Raw genomic sequence first — 25,595 nt, 5'->3', positions numbered from 1 at the left:
CCAAAGATCTATGATCAATCAATGGAAAAATTCAGCAATCAAATGTTTCTGTGCAAATATTTCCGTGAASAAAAGTCACTTACCTAAAACCCCCAGCCTGTAATTGATAGTGACAACAATGACATTTCCATAACTTGCGAGAATGCTGCCATCAATCATATTTCCAGTACCCTCCATGTAAGATCCACCATGGATGTAGACCATAACGGGCTTCTTGCTGTTCTGATCATGAATGTCTGAAAAAAGTCAAGTAAGGAAAACACAATAAAGTAATAAAAACATAAGGAAGATGGCATTAGAAAATTTTAACAGTGCTAAAAATAGTCTTATTAATTTCCTATGTTTTCAATGTCACCACCACCACTTYAACCAGCTAGCTTACACAGTTCAGTATAATCCTATACGCTTAATATTTATAATTTCACATTTCAAATACTATTTCCTCTAAAATGGTCTCTCAAGAACACTTGAAATGCATTCAGTATTACAAGAAATTGAATTTTAATAGAAATGTCTTAAAGCCTAAAGAATCAAATTATGGAATAATCTTGTGKTTTTTAGAATACTCTGATTCAAATATATGCCAATTTAGAATATCTGTGCACCTAATAATAAAATTATAGCAATGATGCATACTTTTCCATTTCTCATGGGACATAATTATTGAAATTATATTCCCTATAGATCAGTAACAGATAATATCACAAAATCTAATTGTTCTGGTAGAAGAAAACAGTAGACTCGTCCTTCTTTTCAACAGCCTAGGAGTCAACAAACAGAGGGGATTTATGTGAATTCATAGACCTGAAATTTTTTATATTTAAACCAAACAATGTCTTTTGTTTTCCCAGTCATGGTAGCAGCTAAACCTCACTGAACAGCCTTGAGTTATCTTTAGTACATGCTGAAAATTCCTGACTACTTTGAAACATGTAAACAGCTGGGTCTTTATTTCAAAAAGAAAGTTAAATGGAATTGTTATTAATTATTTCTTAGTGAGTTATAAAGATGCACTAATAGATGACTGAGGTATATTTAGGACCAGATTAAGCTGACAAGTTATGTTTCTGATGCCAGAGATGTTTCAGAATATCTAAATTTAGAACCTATGCTCTCTACAAAAACAGTGGGAAAAGAGGCTAAACTCCTTTATAGAGTAGAGGGCAATTCAGCAAGCTACTATTAGAAATAMAAATCTTTCACAAATAATTCAGTGTATCTGCATGAAAACAGAGCACTCCTTTCATGTATATAGCACAATGTACAAGGAAAAGCAGACTCTGATTCAGCCAGGTTTTGAAATAAACCTTTTGGGCATGTGTATGCTGAAGAGTGGAGAAGGGACAAAAAAAAAAAAAGTTGAGCTAAATAGCCTTCCAAACCTCTGCTCTCCCCTCAGGCTTATTAGGAAATACTCTGAGATGGAAAAATATGATCAACAATAAGGCACCAAATATTTAATGCTTTATATATGTGGAACTAATTAAAGAATATTTACAAGTAAATTTTAGCTGTCATATTCCTATGCCCCTCTTTTGCTTTACTCATGTGTATACGCTGCCCTAAATACCACAAACTTCCAGGCGAGTKCAGGAATGTCCACGCTGCAGTGTACACCTTGTTTACTTGATAAGTTTAAGGCTTATCATTGAATCTGCCTCCTTTGCATGGAAAAATAAATACTTGTTTTACATTAAGTGCTTTGCAGCAGAACAAACGTATTTGTGATAAGATCTTTTTAATTGTTGCAACTTTAAGAGTAGTATAGCTGTTAAACAGATCATATAAAGCAATGAGGTGCAKTATAGATGTTCTATTTTTTTTCTTTTTATTTTCAGCAATTTCAGCAAAGTACATAAAAATGCTTCTTCTCTGAAGGCACAGCTAAAGTCCTCAAAAGAAATTGAAAGCAGCAATTGTTTAACACAATTATTTGTGTTGCTGAATTCCCTTTCCCTTCTCTCCCSAAAGTCTCATGGCATGGTATTTTGTATTTAATCTTTTCATATTCCTTAGCTCTACCTCAGGGCTGAATCTTTCACTGCTGAAGTCAACAGAAGGTTTCCTCTTCCCCTTGAATGAGAACATAATTATCTTCAACATAAAGTAATTTAGCTCGATGCTGTATGTACTTAGATACCCTTGTTAATAATGAAATCCTAACATTTTATGAATTTTAAAGAAGGCTGAGTAATAATGTGTTCATGAGCCAATATTTATTCTTMTTTTTTAAGCAATTTTGGCTTTGCTTGTTATTTGTCCTTTGCTTTAAAATTAACTTCAGAATTTGGTATATAAATAACAATACCATCATTTGAAAAAGTGTTATGTTTCATAGAAATAAAAAGGTGATAATCAGAAACAGAGSAATTTTAGAGTACTCTGCACAACATTTTTGTGTTGTAGGAAATAGTGTAATTCAGCAGTGAAGGTGGTGGAGTAGAGGGCAAACAGTGTGAATCAAATACCTGAGGTTTTTATTATATATATATTATAAATTATATATATAGACAGAGTAGTTACAAAACCTGAACTCCCAGGAAAAGACGTGATAGTATCCTCACTGCAGTATGATTCTAAGGGAAATGGAGAGCACATATGTTTCCAAGTAATTTGAAATTATGTCAGATAGGAGAAAAGAGGAAAAAAACCCATGCAATAACAGTTTGGATTGCCCAAGCATGAGAGGAATAATAAACATATTGCTTAGAAGCCAGATCAATACACTACCCAGGAAATGTCTTCTCATTTAATTTGAAAATGTTTATTTTCTTAACTTGGTAAATACATTTCATTAAATAAACTGGCAATGTAACTTTAACAAAAAGTAAGGGTGAGAATAGAGGAAGATTTAATGGCTTCCTTCTATTTTGGTGAATCCTAAATAGATTTGCTGTGTCAAGGCAAGGAAAAAAATGTGTTTCCATCTAAAATTTTTTGGGGTACTTCACTGTGAACTTTTAGCGTTTCCTTTCAGGGAATCCAATCCAACTTTGAAAGAAGTGAATGAAAATGATTGTTACTGATTTCAGTGGGAATGTGGTCAGAGTCAGAATGAATGTGTCTCAGAGGCTAGCTGATTACAGGAAAAAAAAACAATAAAGCAACATCAACAGCTTCCTTTATTTTTTGTATCCTGAAATAAACCACATCCTGTGAGAAAAAAACAAATAAGTAAATAAAAATAGCAAAGACAAAGCACAATTCAACTGTATCAATGTACAGCATGTGCACCAGGGAAACAGTGGAAGTGAAAGGAAGGATATATGTGAGTTTTTCATGAATTTCAAACAAGTGAATTTACAAAATGTGTAGGAAGGAAAAGAGCACATGCATGTTTTTAAATTCCATTTTCTCAACCTAAGAAAGAATAGAGGGGGAAAAATATGTGGTTTCAAATAACGTTTATGTTACTCACTTCACACATATTTAGGAATAAACTTTACACCTATGTCACGGAGGAACTGCATTCATCTATATGCTAATTTAGATTTTAAAAAGAAAAACAATCAAAATAAACTCTAAAGAAGAAAATAGAGAAGCACACAGATGTGAGCTTCTGCAAATAAGGGACTAAAAATCATGTTGAAATAACAGCAATAGCAATAACAATAATCATTATTATTATTATAACAAAAATTGAAAAGTTTATGTTCATGCATCAGGGTCAGGCTTTGAAAAAACAAAAAATACCTTCATCTTCACCACGATCATTACTGGTTATATCATCTGCGCTTTTCTTTGTGTTGGCTCCTGGGATCATATTGAGGAGGAGAATAAAGGGAAAAAAGAGAATTCAAAACCAGCAGGTTCTCAAAAATAAAAAAAACACTAGTACAAAAAAATGTAACAAAAAAATGTCAAAATCTGTTCTATTTGAAATTGAAAAACAAAAAAAAAAGATGCAAACTGCACATAAACATAAAATGTCAAGAAGAACAAATTGAAAATATTTGAAAAAATGTATCATATTCTGTGACAATGCAGTACTTTAGTTAAAAGTGATTTCTGCAAAAAAACCAACTTAATGTGCTATTAAAAAAGAATAATATAAACCAAAAAAGTATATTTAAAAAATCACCAAATATTTTTACATAAGAATTGTGATTTGTTTTATTCTGTTCTGTAACCTTGAAGAAACAATGCCTTCAGTTACTTTCTTCAATGACAACATTTTATTCATCCTCATTAGGATTTATCAAGAATTAGACACAACCTGAATTTCTGAAGGAACTAAGGCAAATATAATTATCATTTGAGTTTTGCACAACTTGACTGGACCAAGACAAACCATAAAGACTTCCTTAAAATTTAATCTTGCTTCCCATATGAGAAAAGAAAAAAATATTTAAAACAAGATAGAAAACAAAAATGAAACAGAGTTGAGTCAATCAACATGAAATTGGTCCAAAAATTAGCCTTGATTCAAAATATACCTCATTTCATGCTCTTTAGAAAAACCTAGAAATTAACTGAAAACATTTACTTACCATAATAAAGAACTTGCATTTATGTATTAGAAGATTAAGTAAGGAATATATTTTAACTTGCATTCAACCTGCTTTCTTAAAATACTTTTGAGGTGTACTCATGTGCACACACACACACAAACACACACAGGCACACACAAACATAAACACTTATGCTCATACATCTCATAGCCTGTTCTTATGGGAGAAAGAGGAAATAAACATTGTTTTCACCATCCCTATCCTTTGGCAATACTTCTGTTTTCTGACTAAAAAAAATAAAAATATACCAAGCTATCCTTACACCCAGCATTCTGTTATAGTGTGTTTACTCCTGAAGCAAGTAGCCCTCTGTAATGTAAACAGTTACTTTATAAGGAGTGAAACATGAAGAGAAACTCAATTTATAATTTAGCTTTGAAATTATTATAGCTACTAAAGAAATCTATCCATCATTTTCTTGAATTGTCTTTATTTTGAAGTGCATTTTCAAGACATGCTGAAAAATAACAGTATACTTTAACTTGTTCATGTATGAAGTTTAATTTGTCACAGATGCATCATATTTCACTTAAGTATTATTAGCAGCTTTTTTTCTCCCAGTTAAATTCTACTCTTTAACTATATTCATATCCCTCAAAATTCAAGGCTTCAAGTAAATCTTAGTCCATGACTGTAAGCCAGAATTTCTTTATTATTATTACTAAAGTACTTCAGATTTTTTCATATATGCAGTTTTGGGTTTTATGTACTAGTTTAGTTGTTGAGTGGATTCATGATATATATCCAGTACATAATTAACTAGGTAAAATATCACTGCCAATTAAATATACACTTTCTCTAATCTCTAATTTCTTTCAGGAGCAATTGATAGAGGATCATAATCTCAGTTGTCATCCACATTTTGTCCTTTTATTAAATATTCCAAATAATTATAGCCCAATGAAGGTTGAATACTTTCTTGAGTAATACCCAAATAAAGTTAATTTTGTAATTAAACAAAGTACTCCATCCATGCACTTCCCTTTAAGAATTTTTGATTCATGTAAAATATTTAAGAGAAATAATTATATATAGGCAATGAATATATATAGACATAAGTTTGAATGCACAGAACGAATTTCAATGCTAGTTCCCCCAGGGAGGTGGTTTTCTAATTGTTTGATGAAAAATAGGATCATCATATGCCAAATACAAAGTCAACTACCACATATTATTCCTATGAATTAAAAAAATATCAAAATCAGTAGATAAAAACTGTATGTACAGTTTTAGGACTTGTAATCCTAATTTCAAGTGGTTTTGAGTGAAAGAAGTAATTGTRTTCCAAAATATTCTACTTTGGGTATTACCTCCCCCCAAAATCTCCAATACAAATATCAACCACATATAGCAAGAATTTTCTCTCTAATATGCTTCCCAATGTGACTCTGGTTCAGTGTACTTCCAAAAAGAAAAAAAAAAAAAAAAAAAAAAAAAAAAAAAAAAAAAAAAAAAAAAAAAAAAAAAAAAAAAAAACAACACAAGTGTGCAATAAGAATTGAGAAAATACGCTCACATCATTCCAGATGTGATGATGCACAAATATCACCTATCAAGGTATGTGACGTAAGGTTATCTGTGATATTTAAAACATCCCTAATTTGKTTTTTGTTCTTCAAAAAAGAAAATATCATGTTCTTCAAAGAAGAAAATATCATGTTTTAGTCCATCTTCATAAGAAATTACTATAATGTACTATATGTTTAGTTACAATGTGAGTGGAAATGCTGTTTCTCCTACATTGTGAAAAATAATTTTTCTACTGGCAACAGGAATATATTTTTGTAACTAAGGTCTTTGGTTTGAGAGGATTTTATATTCATTTTGAGATCTGATAAAATGGATTACATCAATGAGTTTTCAAACCAGGTTTCTGTGTTCCTACCACATTGGATTTTTTTCATGCTGTGGGTACAAGACATAAAATCATATAATCATTAAGGCTGAAAAAGATCGTCAAGTCCAACTGTGCCTCTAAGTGCCGCATCTAGGTCTTGTAAATACTTCCAGGGATGGCAACTCAACAACTTCCCTGAACAGACTGTTCTAATGCCTGACCATCCTTTCCATGAAGAAGCTTTTCCCAATATCCAATTTAAACCCCCACTGGTCGAAATTGAGGCCATTTCCTCTCACCCTATCCCTTGTTGCTTGGAAAAAGAGACCAAACCCCACCTGGCTACAAACTCATTTTAGGTAGTTATAGAGAGTGATAAAATGTCCCCTCAGCTTCATTTTCTTCAGGTTAAAGAGCCYCAGCTYCCTCAGTTGCTCCTCACCAGCCTTGTGGCCAGATGCTTCATTACCTCTTCACAAACAAAATATTACAGTGCCCCAGTGTGAGTGGCCCAGAAATGAACACAGGATTCGAGAGGTAGTCTCACTGGTGCTGAGTACAGGGGGACCATACCTGTCCTGGTCCTGCTGGCCACACTATTTTTAATAAAAGTCATGTCGTTAATACTGTTAGTGTGAAACCATCTGAGAAAAAACAGACATGTTATTGCTGGAATTATTTCAGTAGCTCCAAAACCACTTAAGATACTTATGAACATTGCTTAGAAAAATTTCATTCAGAGAATAAAAATTTGAATTTTCCTCCCATGTTGTGTTTTCTTTAATGTCTGTGACATTAAAAATGTCAATTCATTTGTCCTTAGACTTCTAAAAAATGGTAATCCCTGTTTTAAGATAAAAAAGACTCACTATGCCTCTAAGGTTAGTTTTAAGGTTGCATTAATCTAGGAGACAGAATGGAATTATGACTTAAAAGCTCCCATGGCTCAGAAGAATTCCCAGCCTGCAAGTGCTGATTGTCCCACAGATCAATATTTCCCTCTGCTTTTGGACTTCTTTTGTGAGTGTTTAGGGTTGGGCCAGTTTCTTCCCCATATTTCATATTCCCCTTATACCAACTCACAGGTGTAGCAATTTTAATCTTCAGTTCCCATGTTCCAATATTAAACATTATCACGGAATTATAGGATTTGGCCCTTTTGCAGCCTAAGAACTGTTTACTCATTCACCCCATAATAAACAGGGATGGTAAATTTTAACAACAACCCGGGATCCAGCACTAGAGAAGAGATCAGGGCACATTGCAGGGGTGATCTAGTGCAATRAAGACAGAATTTTCTGTCTACTGACCAATATAGTGTTTGATTAGAGTTCTTGATTTGTAAGGTTTGTGTTTCACTTTTCATGGAACTGAAAAGTAACAGAGAAAAAGATTTCAAAATGTAAATAGGATGGGAATTTTGTTTTTCCAAATGGCCAAGGCTAGGAACTATTTACTTACATATCTTAAATAGGCTGTAGATAGCACAGCTCTACTGAAGAATACGTTTGTATAAAGTTTCATGCTTTAGAAAAACATCTTACTGTCAATGACTACTACTAGAAAAATACATGAGACTTTGTAAAACATATATGAAAGGCCAGGTGAGCTCTTTTCATTTGTCCAACAATTCCATTCACTGTGGAGTGAAAAGAGCATGGTGCAATGCATTACTGAACTCTGTCAAAACACTTTTGTGACAGATATTTGTCTGCCAGAAACTGCTTCTTTTTCATATCTATCTATCTATCTATCTATCTATAGATAGTACAGATTCGGAATAACATAACATAACACATGAGCAATTTTGAAAACAGCACTGGTCAATATAGTCATAATGAAAAAGGATTTCATGTGGGCTATTTTTTTTTCCTCTCTAAGTTCTATAAGCAATGCAGTTGTAAACATTAATTCAGCAAACACCTCTAAAAGCTTTTACTTTTGAAATACTGATCTGTGTGTTAATGAACTATTAAAAAGTATTAATGATTTCATTTATCTGTGGATGTACAGTCACCTTGTATTTCCAAATTTGTTCTCAATGCCATGYATACATCTATCACAAATGAAGAGTCACCCTGCCGTAGGCATGTCCTCTGGCTCACATTTCCTTCCCATAATGAACAAGAATCTCATTTAGAATCACATTTTCTGCTTTTTTAAGTTGTCCCAGTTGTATCCACAATTTATGCTACATCTTCCTCCATTCAGATAATATGAAGCACATATATATAATGTAGGCAGGTCCCATGCATGCAGTTTACCAGGTTTGAATATTAGGTTTTCAATCTGAAGCCTTTAATGGCAGCAAAAAAATCACCCACAACTGCTTAGGCTGATGCTATTTCTTTGCATTTTATATGCAATTGCTCCATCTGTCACATAGTTTACCTTTTGACCCCATTTAATTTTGGAAAAGGGCTCAGTTTTCAGAAATCACACRGCACATTATTAGTTGTATGACCTCCCAGTTTGACATAGAACATGCTTAACCTTCTGGAAATTTCCAGCTCAAACCACATTAATACAGGATTTCATAGACATTCTCTCAGTGATAGGCCTTATTTATACAGCCATTTTAATAAAACTCAAAAGCTCTTGTTTTCCCATCCAATGAAAACTATTGGAATTTTACAATCAGGTCAAATCATCAGTTCATTACAGTCTCATGAGAGTATCAGGAAAGCACAATTTCTTTTCTGCATTTCTCCTAAGACTGGTGGGATAACTTCACCCTGTCTCAATTAGTGTACAAGACTTAAGTCATTTAATGTACAAAAAAAGGTGTCTATCAATGGGGGAGTTTGGCTGTCATAACACCATTCCTGCCAATGGCCAAGGCTCTACAGCTACCCTTACAGCTGTAAAAGAAGTTCTAAAGAAGTTGTAAAGGAAGATCAAATGAGGCATTTGACACTTCAAATAGAAGTGCAGAAAATGATTGTTAAGAATTTCAGCTCTTTCAAGTGACTTAGAAGTTGACTGTAGATCCCCTCTGTTAGGAAATGTCACAAAGGTAGATAATATATCTATATATCTGTTGTTTTGAAGACTGTTCATTTAATCAAAGAAAGAAAAATAGATACATATTGCCTACATTGAAATGACCATTATTTCTTAGCTATTTACTGAATAATGATAACATGCGTGTGTAACTGTGTGGTTGTATACATATAAGCAAATATGTACACAGACATACACATGAAACAGCTCTATCCCAGTTTTATTTTCAGGCACTCCCCATAATCATGTTAGAATTAAATTTTAATCCATCAACAGTGCGCATTAACTCCAGCAAACAGTTATATTTAATAATTTTGATGCAGTCCTTAGCAATAAATTAGATGGCTTCTATCTCCTTAATAACATGAATACTTGCATTTCTACTGTTCTTGGTAGTTTTCCATATGAAACACAATAGAAGGTCAGAAATTTGCTTAAATTTGACTGAATGAAATGTGTTTGGCTTTGTTTTAATTCCTATATTATCTCTGAACAATAGGAGATACATGATTAAAGTAGCCATTATTCTAATGCCATTAATAACAACAAAACCATTTGGGTTGCAAGTGCTAGCTCTGTAGAGCAGCAACATTTAACTAAAGAACATACAACATAATTGAGTTCATGTTCTTAATCACTCCAGCTGCAACACACACACAAAATTGCTGGGATTCCAAAATAAACACATAGATGTTGCTGTATAGCCAGGAAATGTTTCTTTTCARGAAAAGAGAATTAAAGGACAATTTTGTGTGATATTCAGAATTGGATGGACTGTAAGGAAGATCAGCTGAAATCCCTACAGTTTTGTGTTCCATGCATTAGTGAGGATTAAATTGAAAAGAAAATTCTGTTACACATGCTTTTTCAAAGAGTTTTAGAGAATAAAAAAAATCTACTGAAAAAGAAAAATTCCGAGGTTGAAAAAGGGGTTGCATAAAAMATGTGGAATTGTTTTATTACCCCAATTCTGTTCTCTGTTGTGCCTATAAATTTGAATTAAATGATTACACAAACCCTTTTTTTCTGAAAAAATAATGCTTCCATCTTGCTGGACATTAACTTTTCCATGTACAATGAAGGTAGGATGATATTTTTAAAATGGCAGTATGCTGAATGTTGTTCTTACCAAATAAAGAGACAAATGATTACTCCATGCCCTACATTCTGTCTTCACACAAGATGCTTTCTTGAACAACAGTAAGTGCATTAAATCAGTCCATCACTCCRTTTCCCATGCTTTAAATGAGGTTTCATTTTTCAACAAGTTAATACAGGGCAATGGAATATATGACTTTTCACACAGAGTATCTACAGGGTCCTATATAGCTCTACAAAAGACTACAAGTACTTTTYAGAAGCAGGGATGTTATGAATACAGTTATTCACTATTATTTTAAAATAGTTATTACATCTGKGACTGATATGAAAGTTCCTTTCCTTCTAAGTTTATTCCACACCAGTATGCTGATATGAATTCCACTCAATGAAGAAATTGTAATATGCCACAGATTCTGGGGTAGGAAAAACTTTAGACTATGTGTATAAATAATATGCAATGCTTATCACTGGTTAGAACAAAAAAGAACTTGCCAAAAAATAGCAGCAACAGTTATTACTCAGGAGAGATGTTACATAAAATTTTTGCTGGTCTRCATGCTTGYTATACTATTCTCTATTCAGCAACTWACTGATATTACCTCCTATTCCATGTGAAACATAAAATAAAAATATTCTGTTTGTAACTGGGCATATCAGATTTCTTTCCTTTTTGTCAAAGTTTTCACAGCTTCCTTTATACTTCATTTTTGGAAAGTGAGCCATGTAATTTAAGGAGATTGTTAAAAATAGGTCTATGATGAAGATAAACACTGACATTTATACTGTATACATGTTACCATTGCAGAAAGAAACACACCTGAATGTTATTTCTTTTTCTGAAAGTATTTGCATTTACTTAGATAGTATTTATTCATCCTGGAAAAGAATTTATAAAAAGATTACACTTTATATTTCATTCCATGTTAATTTATTTAGGCACACTTTTTGCCCATTAAAATTGCTTTGAATAAAAATTACCAACAATAATAATTTTWAAAACTATTGAATTACATTTAAAATATTGTTTTTCTTCGTATTAGTAAAATTATTACTATTTTAGAGGAGTCAGAACTAAAATAGAAATKAGGTAGACAGATAAATTCACTCATAATTTTTCAAGGGCTTTTGTCATGAAAGTTGGACCATAACTAGAATTTACAGTCTTCTAAATATGGTACACTGCTTTGACAAATCAATCCATAATGGCTCTAAAGAAAGAGGGCATTGTGATGCCTATCCTTTTAGTAAACTCCGGTAGATAAGCAGAGTGTTTCTTGCACTTCCAGTGTAACTGGATCTGCTTCATTTAATGGACAACTGGACTAAGCCTGAAATGTTTACTGAATCAKTATTGAAAGACTAATTAAAACCACAAAACTATCATATAGTTAAATTAATTCAGACAGAAGCACATATTTTTCTGCGCAGGCATCAGGAGGAACACTGTCACTATCAAAGCATAGGAGTGACCTCAAAMAGCTGACATTTTTCTGCTGAAGTGATTCACTTAGTAAAGTGTGAATATAGTAAAGCTGTGTCCTGGTTTTGGCTGGCATAGAATTAATTTTCTTCATATCAACTGGTACAGTGTGGTACTTTGAATTTAGTACAGAGTAATGTTGATAAAACATCACTGTTTTAGTTGTTAACAAGAAATGCTTACCCTAATTCAARGACTCCTTGGTTTCCCATGCTCTGCTGGTCCACAGGTGCACAAGAAGCCAGAGGAGTATGGCCATAGACTTGTAGGATACTATAAATCCCACTGCAAAGCTTTTTTGGTGTATATTAATACCACACAGTCGAGTCAGTGAGTGTAAGACGTGGGTTGAGTGCAATTAGCTGCAAAGCGGCAAAAGGTTGTTGTCATGATGAGTATACTAAAATTAAATTGCCAATAACGTACACAACTTCTAAATTAGAAGGTATAACTCAACATTTATTATTAATAAAAATTTCCAAGCCTGGAAGCAACTACATTCTAGTTAACTTAGGCAAGTAGATTTTGCAGAAAGAATGCAGTGATATTGACCTAATAGTCCCTATAACTAAAGGGTGATGACTTTCAAATATGCCTAAAAGAGCTAAGTACCCATGTGACATTTAAAATGGATGTGAACGAACCCTCTCTACAGACAACTGAACCACACAAACACACACTCTGCATTTATTGAGGGCTGGTCAAGTTGTTTGTGCAAATTCTCCCTTTGGGTATTTGTAGGCACCACTGGAAGCTGTGAACTGAATAATAGACTCTTAAGAATACATATTAATTATTTGATTCAGCTATTTAGTTCTTCATTTGGAAGAAGTAAATAATGAATTTGCRGTTGCCTTTGGAGAATTCAGGAAATAATTGTGTTTGTTATGTCAGTGGAACATGTGAAACTATAATTTTATTCCATTGTGATAGATAATAGTTTGGCACCATATTTTGACATTGACACCTTAGTTTTTATTTGGAAATCTTGAAGCGTAAGTTACAGGTCCATATGTAACCTCCATAGGAGGTCCATATGAGACAACCAATGGAGATAAAAATTTTTGGGAGTTTTGGGGTTTTTTTTTTGTTTGCTTTGGTTTTAGAATATAGCCATGTTTTCAGGTTTTTTTCCCTACTACATTTTAATGGCATCTTCATCTACACACAATAATGTATTAAATCTTACTAAAACTAATGATACCAAACCAGCTTAACAATTATACTATCAAACAACTAAGTTGCTAATAAAAGGAGCTTAAACTTAAAAGATGGAATAAAACATACTATAGCTATTTCTGGGAAAATCAGATCTAAGTTGGATATGATGAAGAGCCTCACAATGTGAAATAGGATTACTTAATTATTGTAATACTTCCCAAAATAGTATGGACACATAAAAGATTTTCCTTAGATTTGAATAACAGATGCATAGGAAATAAGAKAGAACCTTGAATATAAAGTTCATGTAAACATTTTATTCATTATTAGTACTGAAAATGTACCCAACTTTTCCTAACAGAATTCAGTGCTCTTATCCCAAATAACTGACAATACCATTTTGTCATCAATTTGGTAAGATTTTTTTTTTTTTCCACAAAAATATTAGGGAAGAGGGATGAGGAGGGGGAAAGCACAGACAAAACCTACAGCATTCTGTATTATTTACAGTTTAATTGCTTCCAAGCATTAGTTTTGAGTATATTAAAAAAAAAAAAAAAAAAAACCTGTGATATTATCTACAATGTTAAAGCTGAACAAAAAACATCTTGATGCATACAATCTATATAATTATTAATTATCTTAAGCTAGTCTCAAAACTGCTGGATAGACTCAWAATTTAAACTCAAAATTCAGCAACRCAGCACTGAGCTCACTGGTATCTGATCCATCTAAACTCCATTGCCTGAAAATATCAGTTGGTTTTGAATAATTTGTGGCTTATATATCTGTTCTGGTGGAATAATCTTTKCTCTATTGAACAAACTTGATGAGAACTCATATCTCATTTTGGCTTTCAGTTTTGCAATGTTCCAAGCATAATTCACATTTTGCACTTCCAGTGCTGGGACGTACGCTTTTACCAAACATTTAGAAAGGAAAAACAGTGGCTTGTCAACTTTAATTATCTGACAGAAGAAGAAAATTGGAAGTCACTAATAAAAACCCCTTTTTGATGTAGATACCACATGGCATAYATTGTTTGATACAATACAATATTACAGAATGATATAAAATCAATATTTTATATGATTTRCTATTCCATCTGAAGAAAGGCAAGTTAAATTTTGCATTTAATGGGAATTATATATGAACTACACGGAATCATATGTGAAATGAAATTTGTAACAACTTCTGAGAAACTGAATTTCAGTCATCTTTGCCTAAATATAAGTAGTTCTTGTGAAAAAGAACAGGTCAAGTTTTGCTTCTTTTGATTTATTTAAGTAAAATTGTTTTGTGTGCTGATGATATTTGTTGTTATATGTACCTTTAAGTCCTACAGAAAAAAAAAAAAAAAAAAAAAAAAAAAAAAGTAGTTCTGCATTTGTATTCAGCTGTAGAAGAGAGCTGAATGTTTCCTTTTCTCAATCAGTGCAATTTACAATTTAAAACACCTACCATCTATTTGAGGAAATTAACTATAATTGGCAGTTTTGCTMAGGAAAATAAGCCACAGAGCTCCAGCGTGTTGAAGGTCACTGACAAAGTGATTTAGCGAGGTTGTCTGAAGGTAAAATTGGCACAACACCAGTCCAAATTATACCTGCCTGTATACTGTTGTCACTCTGTCAGTTATAGCAAGACTGAAATACGCTTACACGAACAAACCAGAAATGCTGGCATTATAGCCAACTTTCCTACCACTGAAGGCAACAAGAAGAAGGTATCAGATGTAAAAACACAGCAAAAAAAAGATTGCTATGATCAAATATGTCAGGATTTCCTCCTGGCACCAACCAAACCTCCTGCCCGAGCTCAAAGCCTCCTGACAAAAACCAAGTGGTGCAGCAGATGAACTGACTCTGTGCCTTTAAACTCTCCCCTCCCCTCKAAAGAACACTCAATTTCTGCCAACTGTTTTTCTCCTGAGGCATAATTTGAAAGGAACAAAAGCACCGGGTGAAAGGTGATTTTTGTAGTAGTTGTTCCTCAGCTGGAAAGCTGCCAAAAGGCAAATTTCATTAGTTCCACTCTATGTGTGTGTGGTTGTACGTGTGTGTCTGTGTGACATTTGCCATGTTCTCACACGTTTTAGGCTTTCATGCCTGGATCTTTTAGCAACAGAATAAAAACTGACAATGTCCTTTCCATTGTGTTTTGCTTTTCAGGTACCACTGTGGGTCAATTTCATACTTCTTATCAATGAACCCAGATAAAATTTGCCATAGAAAGTGGAAAAAGGAAAAGAAAATCATCAATACATTATCCCATATATTATGGGATAAGGGAAAAGCTATGAATGTCATTTATCTCTGCTTCTGAAAGGTCTTTGTTACAGCTCTCTACAGCAATCTTGCTGATAAACTGGGGAGATAGACATTTGATGGAAGGGCTGTTTAGATGGATTAGGAATTGACTCCATGGCTGCTAAAAGAAGTAGTTGACATCTCAATGTCCGAGTGGAAACCAGTGGTGTCACTCAAGGGTCTGTACTGGGGCCAATGYCATTTAATATCTCTATCAATGACACAGTGGRATGAGTGCACCCTYAGCAAATCTGCAAACAGCAGCAATCTGTGCTGACGCACGGAAGAGAAGGGATGACAGTCAGAGAGACCTTGGCAGGCTTCAACACATGGTCAGTGTGAACCTCATGAAATCCAACAAGGCCAAGTGTAAGGTTCTGCACCTGGGRCTGGACATTCCCCAGCATCTATACAGACTRGCAATGRATGGACWGAGAGCAGCCCTGCAGAGAGGGATTTAGGAATACAGGTGGATGGAAAAATTGGACATGAGATGTCAATGTGAGCTTGCAGCCCAGAAAGCCAATCAAAATATCTTGGCTGCATAAAACCAAGCAYGCTCACCATTACTGAGGGCTGTGATTTTATTTTGCATGTTTTCTAAAATCTTTGACAYATTAGGTTTGGCACCAGTTTAATAATTCCTGCAACATATCTATAATGGGACATTCTGCAAGATCTGCATATACAGTTCAGTGCAAACAACTTTCTACATTTACCAGTTCAAAATAAACCCCTGCTGTCATCCAYATTTTAACTCTGATGATATAATTTTCCTCATGATCAAAGTGCACTGCCCTTCTCTGTCCCACACTGACTTTACCACATTTCATTTTAGTATCTCATTTCACAGGACTCTACATAAATTTCCCTTGGAAGCTTATTACAGATTTTTGTAAAAGGCAGCAATTCCAGTAACAACCCTTAATTTGTGATTCAGACTCTTGCCTTTGAAAACAGGTTTCAAATCCATTAATATCAGCAGTATGGTACAAACAAGATCATTAAAGTAATTGATAATATTCCCTCTCTCAAGAGTAGCTCTCAGATTTTCACACCAAGAAACCGACATCATCTGACAAGTTATTTTCTTCCAACCCTTCCTTCTTTGCATGTTATTGTGTCCTCTGGCATYATCCTTTTCCTTCACAGTGGTTAGCTTTCTAAACTGATGTTCTTCTTCCTTACAAGACTTTGATTCTTTTTTTCCCTCATTTTTTTATGCCACAGTGTTTTGATGTGTCCCTTAACTTTATCCTAGGATCATCCTTAGCTACCCACAATATATATTTTACTACCTCTGCTGGTTTTGGYTGGGGTAGAGATAATTTTCTTCACAGCAGCTCACATGGGTTATGCTTTGGATTTGTGCTGGGAACAGTGTTGGTAACACAGGGRTGTTTGAGMTGTTGCTGAGCAGAGCTTGCAAAGAGTCGAGATCTTTCRTGCCTCTCACTGCACCCCACTCGACCGGCGTGGGGGCCAGGGCTGCACCAGGAGYTGGGAGGGGACACGGCCAGGGAYAGATGACCCCARGTGACCCAAGGCACATCCCACGCCATATGGCATCATGCTCAGCATACAAAACAGGGCATGAAGGAGGAAGGCGGGGGTGATGCTCAGTGGTGACATTTGTCTTCCAAAGTCACTGCTACACGTGATAGATCCCGGCTTTCCTGGAGAGGGCTGAACAACTGCCTGCACATGGGAAGCAGTGAATGAATCCCTTGTTTAGCTTTGCCTGTGAGCACAGCTTTTKCTTTATCTACCAAACTGCCTTTAGCTCAACTCACAAATTTTCTTACTTTTACCCTTTCAATCGAATCCTCCATTTCACTAGAGGAGGAATGAGGGAGCATGTGAGTGACTYAGCTGGGGTTAAACCACGACAATACCCTAGAATACACATATTAATTCAATCTCATGCTCTCTGGAGTTATTGCCCATCTTTCAGCATTCAGCAATAACTGAATGCTATTTCAATTCCTCTGATTTAATTCTTGTTAATACCACCTTGATCTATTCACTTTTTCTTCTCTAGGTATCTATTTTTACAAGAAGCAACAAGATAATATACATTTCTCTTAGAGTACTCAAGAATTGAAGATGCATAAGAGAGTTAAACCAAGCCATATTTTGATAAACTGAACTGTCAAATGAGTAATTACTACCACCTATATCCTTAGATGCATTAATTATAAACCAGGAATATGCAAAGGTCTTCCGTGAAAGAAGCGATGGCAAGAGGAAGCCATTGCCACAAGACAAATCACCCTAACATCCCCACAGAAGACAGACTGAACAGGGAGAGAATCAGGACACAGAGCTGCAGTGATGTTGCAAAAAATGCATCAATGCTTTCTCAAAAAGCATTTGAGAATAAAATTATTGATCTGCCAGTGAAATGCTTCAGTGTCTAATTAAAATAAGTTACTATAAGAGATTAGTAAGAACAAATAATACACATATTAAGATCAAGGGAAAAGGTTACTACAGCCTAAGGAAAACAGTAGTTAKAAGTATCATAAAGCATTTATAGACATAGACAGAAAATAAGCCTCAGCTCTCTTTAAGGAATAACCATAACTCTTTGATCTGCTACAAATCTTGATTTAAAAAATTGTTGATAAAATCTACTTGGGTTTTCAAAAAAATCCTTTGCTTTTTTCCATGAGATATTGGAAACGTAACTATTCACAGAGAAAGACGTAATGTCATGGATTAAAAACAAGAGGTCAGTTTTTAATCTAGCAAAAGATTAATGGTCTAGTGAAATATTCTGTATATTAATCTGATGTTGTTTAACATGCTGTTAATGATCTGGAAAAAGGGATGAATTATGATATTGTGCAATTTGTCAGTAACAGCAAATACATGAGCCAAGGCTAGAGAGAGTAGCAATATCCTCAAACACGGTTTATAAAGCTAGGGAAATGAGGGATAACACATAAGGAGCTATGCTTTTTAGCTTAAGTCACACAAACATCTAAATCCCTCTGAAATATGAGCTATTTACTCTGCAGTCCATGGCAGTAAACAATGTCTGCCCCAGTCTGAGACCAGCACAGAGCTGGAGGCACCTCTTAAGTAATATGTTCAACAATTAGGGGTCATGCCCAGTGGAAGCAGTAACTGGATCCACATACAAAATTGTCAGATTCCAAATTATCCACAACTTCTAAAGAAAACGGCTTGGGCATTACTGTAGTCACAGGAATGACAGCCTTAAAAAATTGCCAAATGTAACACTCAGAATATCAAAGCATAGCATGAAATACTTCTGAAAATACAGTAATATTGTACATTAATATATAATAACCAGGCATGGCAGGTTTTATCAGGAATGATACATTCACATCCAGTTTTATTTTCACACAGCATATAGCAGAAAGTCTTCCATCATTACTCAGTATTTCTGGAAGACAAAAATTATTTTCTATGTGAAGAGATTCAGTTTGAACCCTCAATTACATCCAGAGATGAGAAAAAAATAACACGAATTGTAACATTGTTGAATTGTTCCTTTACAGAGCTCATGTATGAAGTAAGCCAATTTTTCTGTGAAAACACACCATTGAATTCCTCTAATGAATTGAATATATTTCAAARCTATTAATCTGTAACAACTCAAAACCAATAAATGCTTAAAAGTAGTGATGAAGATATAATGTAATAAAATACCAATCATTTATTAGCATTTTGTACTATTATTAGTCACACCATATAGCTGACACCAATAACTCAAAAAAAGGCAAAACACACGTTATGTCTAATTTCATTGAGATAAGTGGGACTGATTTATGTTCAAAATAAAGGTTATGGGGYAGAGATCATGAACTGTGTGTTTCATGGCATAGATCAATCACCAAACTCTCTGGGAAGAAAATCACAGTGAAGTTTAGTTCACACWGAAGTCTCTTGCAGCATCAGGATTCCTTACTCTGATGCATAAGAGAACTGACCATTTGAAAGAAAGGAAAAGGAAAAAAAAAATATTTAGTGTGGTCATAAAAACCTCAGTTTTTTAATGGTGTCATGGAGAAAATTTACTTTTATGACAACATAATTATTTAAGATGTGGGTGTAGTGAAATTAAAAGAACATGCTAAATTGATATAAAGGTCAAAGAATGACTCTTTACTGTCCCTAGACTTCACACAGGATCATAGGATCATAAAATAAAGTTTCCAAAAGGTTTTTATTTGTTCTTGTTGATTTAATTCAACCGTTGAAGTTTACTGTATTATCTGATCATACTCTAATCCATGTTTATGATCATAAAAGAAATATTTTTTTGTTAGGGGATAAAATGCAGACCTCTGTTCACCTTTACAAATTTTCGTGTGCTTCGTATTTTTCATAAAATAGACTCTCAAAACATCRAAGCAAATTGCTAGTACCCAAGTACATAAAAGAAATGCATCTTAATTTTTAAGGTTAATTCAAATTTGCAGTGTTTGTGCCTGCTAACTTAGCTCCAGAATGGCCACAGTAATAAAAGGAATATGCAAAGGTCTKCCSTKAAAGARGCRATGGCAAGAGGAAGCCATTGCCACAAGACAAATCACMCTAACATCCCCACAGAAKACAGRCTGAACAGGGAGAGAATCAGCACACAGAGCTGCAGTGATGTTGCAAAAAATGCATCAAGCTGTAATAAAAATAATCATGAGCCTGGCACTGCTTCCTACATGCAATTGGTAATACAAACCAAAGGTATTTAACCCTATGGTTTAGCTACACAGTTTTAAAATTGGAATAAATATTTTTTCCCCTTCACAACCGTGCAACATTTTCAAACATGGTATGACTAATTTTCTTTTAAATTTTCATCAGAAATCTCTGATAACTAACAGAGAGCAAGTGTATTTACTTACATACACAGAAATGAAATGAGTTCTAAAGATGGAGGCTGCATTGCCCTTAATTAGAAGGGAAACTAATATTATAACTAAGAACGAGAACAAGAATAAGAACAAGACATGAGCATTCACAGACTCACAAGAGGGATTTGTTACRAACTACTAGGCCATGAATGACAGTACATTCCTAGAAATGGGCAAAGGGAGAGAAGAGAATGCTGATGTTTCTTTAAATCTCCAATGTATCACGACGCTTACATCATGCTGCGTTGGGTTACATCATGTTACGACTAGTGATGTAACCCGTCGCAATGCAATGCACACATCGCATTCAGTCAGCACTCTTTCAGCTTGTCCAGGTGACCACCATGGCCAAGAGAGRTTTGCTTGTGTTAATTAAAACTATTGCATTTCTGTGGTATTTATGGTTGGTCATTAATAGAAACTTTCGTGGCGTAAAAAAATGCAGGAAAGAAAACAGAACTAAAAGGCATCGTAAATATATAAGGCAAATGTGTGGAACATGCARAAAGGCTTGGTCTGATGATGATATGAAAAGCCACCCACATGAATMCATTATATAGTAAACTTAGGAGCAAGTAAATCAGGAAAAATACCAGATGGATCAGTCTCCTTATAAGCATGTTTCCTCTTTAAAGATAAAATATATCTATGTCTTAAGTCAGGGGGGTTCCTTGGGAGGTTGTTCTTTTGCAAGGGGGAAAGGGGGCTTTTTATTTTATGGAATGCCTTAAGTAGAACTTTAAGGCAGGACTTAAGGGTAAGCTTTCCATCATGACATGGATGTTGTGCTCTTTTGCTCCCAAACCAGGCTCATTTTAGGTGAAGCAACAAATCCCATGCACAAGCAGGCTGCTGAAAGTATCGGAACAGTGGCATTGCCACTGTGTCCACTGCAATKCTGGATCATGCAGCAGCTAAACTGTGGTTGATGGTGGAGCTGGTGCCCAGCAGAGTATTCAAACAGCTGGGACAGCAGCAGCAACTGTGATTAGAGCCAAATATTGCACATCAACTGTCATCATTTGYTTAATTATTTAAGACTAAAACCAAAGAAGTCTGATATCTGTCTCACCTTATTCCTTKCTTTCCTTTCTTAGTCTAGCCTAAATGCCAGTCCCAAGTGCTTGAGCAGAAACATCAGAATATAGGTATGGGCAATTTTCACAAGTCAGTTTGAAAATATGACAGATATTTAAGTGCACAGTTGAAGCTTTTCTTTCTCATAGGCCACAGTAAGTTTGTTATTTTCCACTTTGTTTTTTCACACTATCCTCTGGAAATCACTCTTTTTTTCTAAATGCTTAAACACAGAAAAGATGAACAGCATACTCAGAAAATCACCGATTTTTTTTATTAATACCATACAACTTATTATTTATGTTTAGATGGACAARTAACCATGAACATAGGATGCAAAAAACTGACAAGGAGAGTATGATGTCATATGCTAGCACACTCTTGCATTTTCTGCTGCCAGATTTGAGTACAAATTATGTCAAATTATGTCTGTTGAAAACACTGCATTTTCACTGTTGTTTTTATGTTTAGGTAATGTTTCTTTCATTCTGTCTCTCTTTGCAATAGGTATATACAGAGGACACAGAGTTCTGGTGATTTTCCACTGTGCTCTCCACTTTGTACACATAGCTTGCTCAACCACACACGCACGCAAAACAGATAATATCACTTTCTGTTGAAGAACTGAATGTAAAGTTGGTCCTCAATTTAGATATGAAGGTGCATTCTCTTCCATGGCCAGTTATGTGAAAACATTTACCAATTCTTGACTAAATCCCACCCTTTCTGTCATCTGCTTATTACTGTCTTCTTGCTAGAAGTTAATTCAACTGCACATGTGATTTCTCCAGAGCTCGTCTCAGACAAAAATGTGTCAAGTTAACAAAGGATGACTCTTTAAACAGATTAAGCTAAAACACTCTGACTGAAATAGGTTAGGAGACAATCATCTGACTAGCTTCACGAGCTCAGGCAGGAATTGCTATATTGGAGGGCGGCAAGCAGTGACTTTCTTTGCTGGCACATSTGCAGTATAAAGAGGATGCATCCGCTTCTCTGAAATACTTGAACAGGTRAGAAGTGATTGGCAAAGAAGGAAGGATTGAGAATTTACTGGAGGAAGATAAACACTAATTCCATCTCTAAGAGTGAAGCTGGAAAGCAGAGTGGTATTATGCCATCAAGAAGCAGGAGCCACAATTGATAAAAGAACAGATGCCAATGAAGGCACTCAATACAACCGTTTCTCAGAAATATGTGACTCCAAATTTCAAAAAACCCRTTTAATCTCATTTATCTTCATATTCTTCCTAGTCCTTCACATTTAATGACAAGACAAATCAAACTCCCTTRTAGTAAAATAATACTAATGAAGTGCTTGGAATCAGATCACAACACAATCAAAGCAATTAACTGCAACTGACAGAAGAAAGAAAAACACATTTCTGGAAAAGAATCTTGATACCAGTATTACAGAGAAGTCTATATATGTATCAGACATATGGCCTCTCTGAAATCAGGTCAAACGGCAGGCAGTTTTACTAAAAGTGGAATAAGATTAAAGCGTTACTCTTATTCTRAAGCAGAACAAAAGGACCCATTCTAAGGACCCAAAAAAAGGACCCATTACAAAGGAAAACAAAACCAATGTAAATGTAAATACGGTGGCACAGGCAGAGTGATTGCATTATGACTAGGTTTACATGGAGAAAAAAATCTTTAGAGGCGGTGTTTGAACGGCAATCAATTTTTAAGGCTGCTGTGTTAAAATAACTGAATCCCGTAGCAAAGGAAAAGGAGACTGAGCTTGAAGGTTGTTCCTAAGGCACTATATCTTCCAGGGCTCCTTCTGGGACAATGCTAATTATGAATCAGCTTTCACTCCAGGTTTTGCCTAAAGGCACAATCTAGCTATAAATAAATATTCATACGATTGAATCCAGCAAGGACTCATCCTTTTCTAAAGCAAGAATGTTTCTAAGCAACTCTGAATCGGGTCAGAATCCCATAAACATTAAGTAAACTGGAAAAGCTTCCTTTGTAGATTATATAAAGCCTTTAAGGGAAGAATTTCCGTTTGTGGGTGAAGCTGCTCTAAGGCTTATGCTAAAAAATCTACATTTCCTTATAATCAGTATGACAATTTATTCTGTATTTTTCTACCACCTTAGTGAAAAGCACGATGTTCCTCCTGCACCCAAGCAGCAGGGATTCACAATACGACAAGGTAATGTAAAATAATCAGGCTTCTGCTATTAAGGAATAAGTAGAGTGTAGCAGAATGAAAACTTCAGCAGTTTGTCACACACAAGAGAAGTCTTTTGCAAAATGATGCAACCTGGCATAAAAAAATAATTTATGAGTAGATAAGTATGTTCTTTTTTTTTTTTTTCCCCTCATACACAGCTTCAGAGATATTTGTTTATAGTCACATTCATCTTTGGAAAATAACCTCAACTTGAAATGAAGTTGAAAATGAAGTACCAAAACAGTTGAGCAGGGCCCTGTGCAATCTAATAATGTCTTTAAAAGTTCCAGTCTCATGTAGTCTTCACCCCACTACACATTTTATGGTGTAATATGATTTAGGGTCTTGAATGTTGTAGATCTACTCTTTACACTATGATTTATCCTAAAGCAATACAGTGTCAGTATTCTCACTGCTGTTAAACTCAAGTCCCAATCCCTATACAAAACGTGATAATCTTACTGTTTATTGCACTTGTAGAAATGCATCTTCATATAAGCAGCAAAARCAACCACTGACTTTAGCACAGGCAGCGATCACATTCATTAGCATTATGAAACAATATGTCTTGTTTCCACAAAAAATACCATTACTATTTTATGTAGATGGASTGACAGGATGACTATTTTGTTGTATCCATTTGCTGAAATAAGACAGTATTGGGGAAAAAGTAGGCCTCCAGCAGCTTAGGAAAAATGAACTAGAAAAGGACAAATTTAGTATATTGACATCTTGCCTCCTCAACCCTCATTACATTTAGTGTCTGCTCTTTTCTGAAATGGATTCTATTGTTTGTACAGATAAATGGGTGCTTGTGGATCCTAAAAGTTCTAAAAAGGTCAACAGGTAGCAGAGGGCACACAGGTTATTTAATCCTGGCTTTACTCTCAGTACAAAGAAACATAAATTGAGYTTTGCTGTAAGACCTGTTCAGGTGCCACTGSTAGAATACCAGACCCTAAGTTCTAYTTCTTCAGTGGCTTATAAGCATGCTGCAAATGTAAACCTGGAAATGACACCAAGGAAAGCATGAGTTTCATGGGGAACTATTATCTCAAGTTCACCTGCAATTTCAAAGAAAAATATTGAATTTGTACAAGAAGAAACTAACTTGTGYTAAACCATTGCTTCTGGTAGCCCACTCAAATACATGGGATACCTATAGACGAACAGAAATATTTTGCTAGGGACTAAATTCTGAAGAAGTTTCTTTAACAGCAGAATATGGTCCCAAAAATCAATTACAAGCTCATATAAGAAACTTTTAACAATTCCAGCATTAAACTCCCTTTCCAAAGCTACCATACACAACTGGAAGAGAATATGTGTATAAAGCAGACAGCAAGTTAGACGAAGTGGAGCTTAGTTAACAGTTCAGGTAATAAAAAAAAAAATAAAAAAAAAAAATAAAAAAAAAAAGAAATTAGCCATGTTTCCATGAAACCTCCAGTAAGACCTTCATTAGTGGTGTACAAAGAAGAAAATCCTTGTTCTTCTTTACTACTTCCCTTTTTTTCCTAGCTGCCTTAGACCACAGTATGATTTCTTAGTTTCTATTATGTTCCCTTGGGAATTCATTCCAGAAACAGTGGGATGGCTGTGGGGCCAAAAATTGATGTCAAGTTTGCTTTTGAAAATCCTGGGCAACTCAATCAAAGTCTATACATAGCATGCATGTTGAATAACCTGGCTACGTCTGATATCATACTAAGTATTCCTATTGCCTGGAGGGCAGGAATTGAACAGGAAACCAAAAACTGTCAGAAACACTAGAGAAAACGAAAGGTAATCACTTGAGCAAGCTTCAAATAAGTGGTCAGTGTGGAATATCTCTATAATTTGTACTATGTTCAAAGGCATCAGGAAGGGTCAGAGAGCAACAAAAGTCAGAAATCCATGCATGAGTGCATACAGCCACGCATGAGTGCATTCAAATGAGCTGGAAACCTGTAAAAAATTATTTCATGAGAAGAAAAGGTACTACTAGAGGTAGCTTCAACTACAGGCACGAGGTTTCACATCCTTAACTTTTTCATAGGTTT

At 34.8% G+C, this 25,595-nt stretch overlaps 1 protein-coding gene across 2 annotated transcripts in view; it reads right to left on the bottom strand.

The window, feature by feature from the left end:
• Nucleotides 1-25,595, bottom strand: part of NLGN4X (neuroligin 4 X-linked) — a 158,538-nt gene that overhangs the window by 64,276 nt on the left and 68,667 nt on the right. Inside the window, exons 4-5 of one of the 2 annotated variants that reach the window (XM_057389976.1) lie at nucleotides 3,694-3,753; nucleotides 84-236 (exon numbers count right to left, since the gene is read on the bottom strand). In XM_057389976.1, coding sequence (XP_057245959.1) covers nucleotides 84-236; nucleotides 3,694-3,753 — 213 coding nt within the window. The remainder of the gene's footprint in view (nucleotides 1-83; nucleotides 237-3,693; nucleotides 3,754-25,595) is intronic. The other variant, XM_057389985.1, reaches the window with a different exon arrangement.

This window comes from Malurus melanocephalus, unplaced genomic scaffold, assembly GCF_030028575.1.
Source record: "Malurus melanocephalus ecotype Western Australia unplaced genomic scaffold, MMel_1.1 scaffold_1, whole genome shotgun sequence".
Taxonomy (NCBI): domain Eukaryota; kingdom Metazoa; phylum Chordata; class Aves; order Passeriformes; family Maluridae; genus Malurus; species Malurus melanocephalus.
The sequence above is the reverse complement of the archived record's forward strand: the minus strand, read 5'-3'. Positions and strand labels throughout refer to the sequence as shown.